This window comes from Habropoda laboriosa, unplaced genomic scaffold (assembly GCF_001263275.1).
Source record: "Habropoda laboriosa isolate 0110345459 unplaced genomic scaffold, ASM126327v1 scaffold67, whole genome shotgun sequence".
Lineage (NCBI taxonomy): Eukaryota > Metazoa > Arthropoda > Insecta > Hymenoptera > Apidae > Habropoda > Habropoda laboriosa.
In genome coordinates, this window is record NW_017100242.1 from 3,621,187 (window position 1) to 3,626,365 (window position 5,179).

The 5,179-nt window shown below is 29.9% G+C and overlaps 2 protein-coding genes across 2 annotated transcripts in view; one reads left to right on the top strand and one right to left on the bottom strand.

The window, feature by feature from the left end:
* The window catches only part of LOC108572030 (zinc transporter 1), a 16,503-nt gene extending 14,539 nt beyond the window's left edge, over positions 1–1,964 (top strand). Inside the window, exons 5-8 of the mRNA XM_017934210.1 lie at positions 255–372; positions 472–687; positions 991–1,101; positions 1,723–1,964. Coding sequence (XP_017789699.1) covers positions 255–372; positions 472–687; positions 991–1,101; positions 1,723–1,920 — 643 coding nt within the window. The 3' untranslated portion in view covers positions 1,921–1,964. The remainder of the gene's footprint in view (positions 1–254; positions 373–471; positions 688–990; positions 1,102–1,722) is intronic.
* A 606-nt stretch (positions 1,965–2,570) lies between these two features.
* Positions 2,571–4,555, bottom strand: LOC108572020 (trans-1,2-dihydrobenzene-1,2-diol dehydrogenase-like). The gene is made up of 5 exons (XM_017934200.1): positions 4,365–4,555; positions 3,924–4,125; positions 3,547–3,838; positions 2,858–3,255; positions 2,571–2,674 (listed from the first exon to the last, which is right to left on the bottom strand). Exons 2-5 carry the CDS (start codon positions 4,123–4,125, stop codon positions 2,571–2,573), a joined length of 996 nt encoding a protein of 331 aa, XP_017789689.1. The 5' UTR covers positions 4,365–4,555.
* Between the last annotated feature and the right edge of the window lie 624 nt (positions 4,556–5,179).

Consider the following 5,179-nt stretch of genomic DNA (forward strand, 5'->3'; position numbering starts at 1 on the left):
TATTTACGCTTGAATGAATCTAAAGAACTAAAAAAATTTAGAGAATCGCTTTGTTTGTTAATATTGATGAATATGCGGTTCAGACAATTAAATCGACTGTAAAATTTCTTCATGTAGAAACGAGTGTCGTCTTAGGCGATGTTGTTAATGTTGTGTGTGATAAACATACCTGATAGAAATATAAACATAATAATATGGATAATATAATGCGTTAAATATGTTTTATAATTAAATATGTAACTTTTGTTTTGCAGATTTTACATCGATCCGGCTCTTTCACTTTTATTAGTTATTCTTATTCTACGATCTGTGTGGCCTTTATTGCAAGAATCTGCATTGATTCTATTGCAGACTGTACCAACGCATATTCAGGTAATTTCACTTTTTATAAATCGTTGCGACATTATTTTTGTACTACATGTGTAACTATACTATGTAAATAGTGTATTAATAAAAATTTTATCGCTTTAGGTTGATGCCATTCAACAACGACTGTTGGAAAATGTTGACGGCGTTCTGGCTGTACATGAATTTCACGTGTGGCAATTAGCTGGTGATCGTATTATCGCTTCAGCTCATATAAGATGCAGAAATTTGTCTGAATACATGAAAATTGCAGAACAAGTTAAAGAATTTTTTCACAATGAAGGTATACATTCTACCACGATACAGCCAGAGTTTATTGATGTAAGTATATTATATTATAAATTTATAAATGTATCACATATATTTAATAACTTACAGTAAAAACTTACAGTGAATAGTGCATAAAAAAGTATAGAATTTCATTAAAAATAGTGTTATTGTTAAAGTATAAATATACAGCATCCGATATAATTCCATTTTGTTTATGACATATATTTCGAAATTTTTATCGTTTTAAAAATATAGTTTATTACTGTTGGGTATGCAATCTGTATTATACGAGAAATGGAAATATAGTATAAAATCTATATTTCACGTTATAATGTTATATTACTAATGTTCTAGTACCATTCTAATAGTGAAGTTAAGGAAACACCAACGGAAGATTGTGTACTGGACTGTCCAAAGACTGATAAGCCGTGTAATCATGCAACATGTTGCGGTCCTTCCAAACAGGTATTTCTTTTGTATTTGAATAAGGATTTCCCTAGATTCAAAGTCCATCCCTTCCTTTCTGCAGAATAACACGAAGAAAGATACAAATTCCCATTCTATCTGTTCTAAATCGAAGTGTTTTGGACGATGTGTACAAGCTATTAAATCAGATTCAAATACAGTTGTAGGTTTGTTGTTATTTACACTTTATTTACCAAATATACGATGGTTCCTTACATGGAAGTACAACTAACAAGGGAGTATCTCGAAGTGATAATTTCCGATTTTGATGAAAATTGGATATGTGATAGATCTCAGAAAAATATTCGACACGTATTTTTTGTTATTGGCAATCGTCCACATTGAAAGGATAAAATTCGTCTCTAAAATCGGGGGTAGTAAACGTATTCAGTTCAATATTTCAGAAATTTGTATTTCTGAAAAAAGTCGATTTGTTTAAATAATATACATATCAATGTCTGCTACAACATACAGTAGAAAAAAATATAATACATCCTTATAAAAAAATTTTCCTTCCTTCTTGTTCACCCCTTGAAACCATTTATATTACGTATAAAAATGTTTAGAAAAAGCTATATTCTTACTTGGAAAGTGTATAAATAATGTACATTTCTTATACAGGGTCGTGAAACTCCTTCACCAGGAGAAACACCATACATGTGCAGACAACGAAATAGTCTTGCACGTTCAACTGGTTCAATAGGGGGGACTGAACATCAAGAAGTAAATGAAATGGAACGCGGACATTTGTTATCACTGCCCGCCTCGCATCTCTCCGTCCAACTTCCACATTCTCACGTTAATACACCCGTTGCTTAAGTTATCGTCGTATTATAAATATCTACCTCTGTAACAAAATCTGCGGCGCGTTACAATGTTATTATAAAAATTCAATAAACTAATATACATGCTACATGTTCTTACTATTAAAGACGTCAGAAAGTCTTCATTGACTTTTATTATTTATATGGAATATTGTCTCGAATTTGGCGAAAATCCAAATTTAATTTATTATGCCCATTAATAGTAATACTTCTAAGAAGTTTAAATAAAAAATATACAACATATAACATAGAGAAAAGTATTGTATGTACATTAGATTTTTACCCGATGAAATTTTTCTACCAATTTCTCCTGTTCATAATTTGTTCGAAAAAAGTATGTTACGGTTCCTACCGCTTTTTTCTTTTTGTCCGATAAAGTATAGAAGAAAAAAATTACAGGGTTCCACCTAAAAAATTAAAGGTGACCTTGATAACTTTGAAAAAAAAGAAATGACCTACAAAACGCTCTGCTGAATATTAGAGTGAATGCTATGAAAATAAAGTACATCTATCGAGTATAAATTCTTTTATTTTCAATAATGGAATTTTTTACATTCAGAAATGTAGTTTTGATATAGAAAAATAACACATTTATTTTTAAAACAGTTAATTGAAACAAATTGACTCATTTGTTTATGATAGATTTTAATCTTCAGGGTATGTAACTCCAACCTGTCTTCGAATTTCATCCTCTAATTCTGCAATCAGTAACGAAAGACTGTGTGGTACTTTGGAACTTTCAGTCAGACCTAAAATAAAACAATAGAAATGAGCAATAACGTTCTAACACTTCCTCTATTCTTAAATGAAATCAGTAAACAGTAATAATTAAATAAGTAATGAATATATCAAGGAAATCACAATTTACAAAGTCTCCAAATTTAGTAGCTTCAAATTTTTTAAAATTACGATAAAACAAAAGCATTCAATACCTGCTAAGATGCACTTGCGTGCTTCATCAGCTTCGTATCTCAGTCCAGCACTATTCACGAAATTAAATTGATGTTCACCTTTAGGAAGTGGAACGTTTACTGTACCACTTGGTAGTTCTACAGTTGTAGGACACCAAAAGTTCGGTACTTTTATCGTTCCCTTTGTACCAATAATATAACCTTCATTAGGTAAATCTACCAAGGAATGAGTAATAATAGTTGCAGTACGATTCCCTTCGTAAATTAAGCTGGCAGACACAGACTGATCAACTTCCTCTTCGTTTAAACAACCAGCAGCTCGTATAGTATGGGGTCTATCGTTATTATATACTAAACAAGCGAATTGTATTCCATATACGCCTAAGTCCAATACAGTACCACCTCCCATACTTTTCAAGCTAAACGAAACAAAATATCTTTTAATACAATAAATTTTATTTTAAAATATAAAAAATTATGCAATATAGAAGTATTCGCTACTATATAGTATACACTCCTCCAACGCATTTTGGTTAAAATTATAATCGATAATATGTTGTTTATAATCGACAAGTATGAGACATGTTTTCTTCACGAGTTTATGTCCCTACTATCTATCGCCGGCAATTCTGACTAAGAGTAAACCCGATAATGCAAGTAAAATTGATAAGTTATTAAAAATAAAAGTTAAAAAAAAATTGTTTATGTACTTAAGTCGTTGAACATCTGGCATATTAAATCCAAAAGATACAACAACTTGATGTATTTGTCCAATACTTCCAGAATCAATTTCCTTTTTAATAGTTTCATATACAGGGAAACATCTACTCCAAATAGCTTCCATTAAAAATAACTTTTTTTCTTTTGCCAAATTGATCAACTCTTTGGTTTGTTTTAAATTCATAGTTAGAGGTTTTTCACATAAAACATGTTTTCCATGATCTAACATTAATTTTGCAGTTTCAAAGTGCTGAGGATTCAACATTCCAAGATATACAATATCTGTAAAAATAAGATTTAAAATAGAAAAAAGTGATATTTACTCTTATTGATCATATGTTTAAAAAATTTGTTTTGAAGAATATACCAATATCCTTATCCTTCGCCAATTCTGTGTAACTGCCATAGGCTTTTTTTATTTTGTGCAAGGAAGAGAAGGATTGTGCTCTTGATAAGTCACGTGCAGCTGCTGCAACAATCTCATGTTCAGATGCTGGCAATGTTCGTAAAGCCGTCGTAAAATCATGAGATATTTTTCCAACACTTGCTATGCCCCAATGAACAGCCATCTATAACAGTAGAAGTTAATTAGAAAATGAATTTATCACTTAAGAAGTATACAGGGTAAGACAATAATTTTGTCCACCTCACATATTTCCGTTATTTATAGTAATATGAAAAAATGTTGTATACAAAATTGTATGACATAGAGGGGGACATATTGTAACAAATATTTTTGGCGTGGGTGGAGGCGTAGGGAAAATTTCAAGGTCAGACAAGGTTATAAAAATAAATTATAATTACTTACGATGTTTGAAAATCAATCTACGTTAAACCACGTTGTGCTTACTTAAATTATTTTAAATTGTTTGCTTAATAACTTTTACTTCAATTTAAATTCTTTCCTACTTTACTCACTTTATGAATATTATAAAATTGCTAACTTTTGACTTTCAAATAACCTTCCTACAGGTCTACAGTATGTAGTATAGGTTATAAATTGTACGAACGCGTAGTATATACAAAGTAACTATAGATTAGGCCGTAAAGATAACAATATATTTATGTAACTATATTGATAATGCCTATAAAATATAGATAATGCGTATGGCTTATCGTAACCTTTTGCGAAATACATTTTGTACACTTATCTTACAATAAATAATTGATTTTTTCATAAATAATTGCATTTTTTTCATTTTTCCTGATGTTGAAGTCCTTTCCTTTCATTCCTGTAGTTGACCTGAGCGTTCCATCTGTAATTCACACAGAAACATTAATTTTTCAATTTTCAATAAAAGTTATAAACAATTTCTAACTTACCTACTGCATGCAATTGTTAATTCAATGCGAAATTAATAAATTATTCTGTCTTATTAAATTAAGTCATGCAACAATTCAATTTAATACTTCCAATTATTATTAACTATCATCTTAATTGTTGTTCAACAAGAATCGTTATTTATTCTATAATTAAAGTACTTGAAAAAATAAAAATATTTTACTGTTTACATTATTAGTACTGCCAAAGCAATTAAAAAGTGGTTATAAGTATCAATTAAATATAATAGGGATGAAGAGGGTAGCAATAGCGAAGAGACAATGAATAGAATAGCGGTATAT

Excerpts from the sequence above, each read along its gene's own strand:
- LOC108572020 (XM_017934200.1), bottom strand. The coding sequence starts at position 4,125 with ATGGCTGTTCATTGGGGCATAGCAAGTGTTGGAAAAATATCTCATGAT. Across the intron at positions 3,256-3,546 it reads CCAGATGTTCAACGACTTAA|CTTGAAAAGTATGGGAGGTG; the intron begins GTACATAAACAA and ends TGTTTCGTTTAG. Across the intron at positions 2,675-2,857 it reads ACGCAAGTGCATCTTAGCAG|GTCTGACTGAAAGTTCCAAA; the intron begins GTATTGAATGCT and ends GTTTTATTTTAG.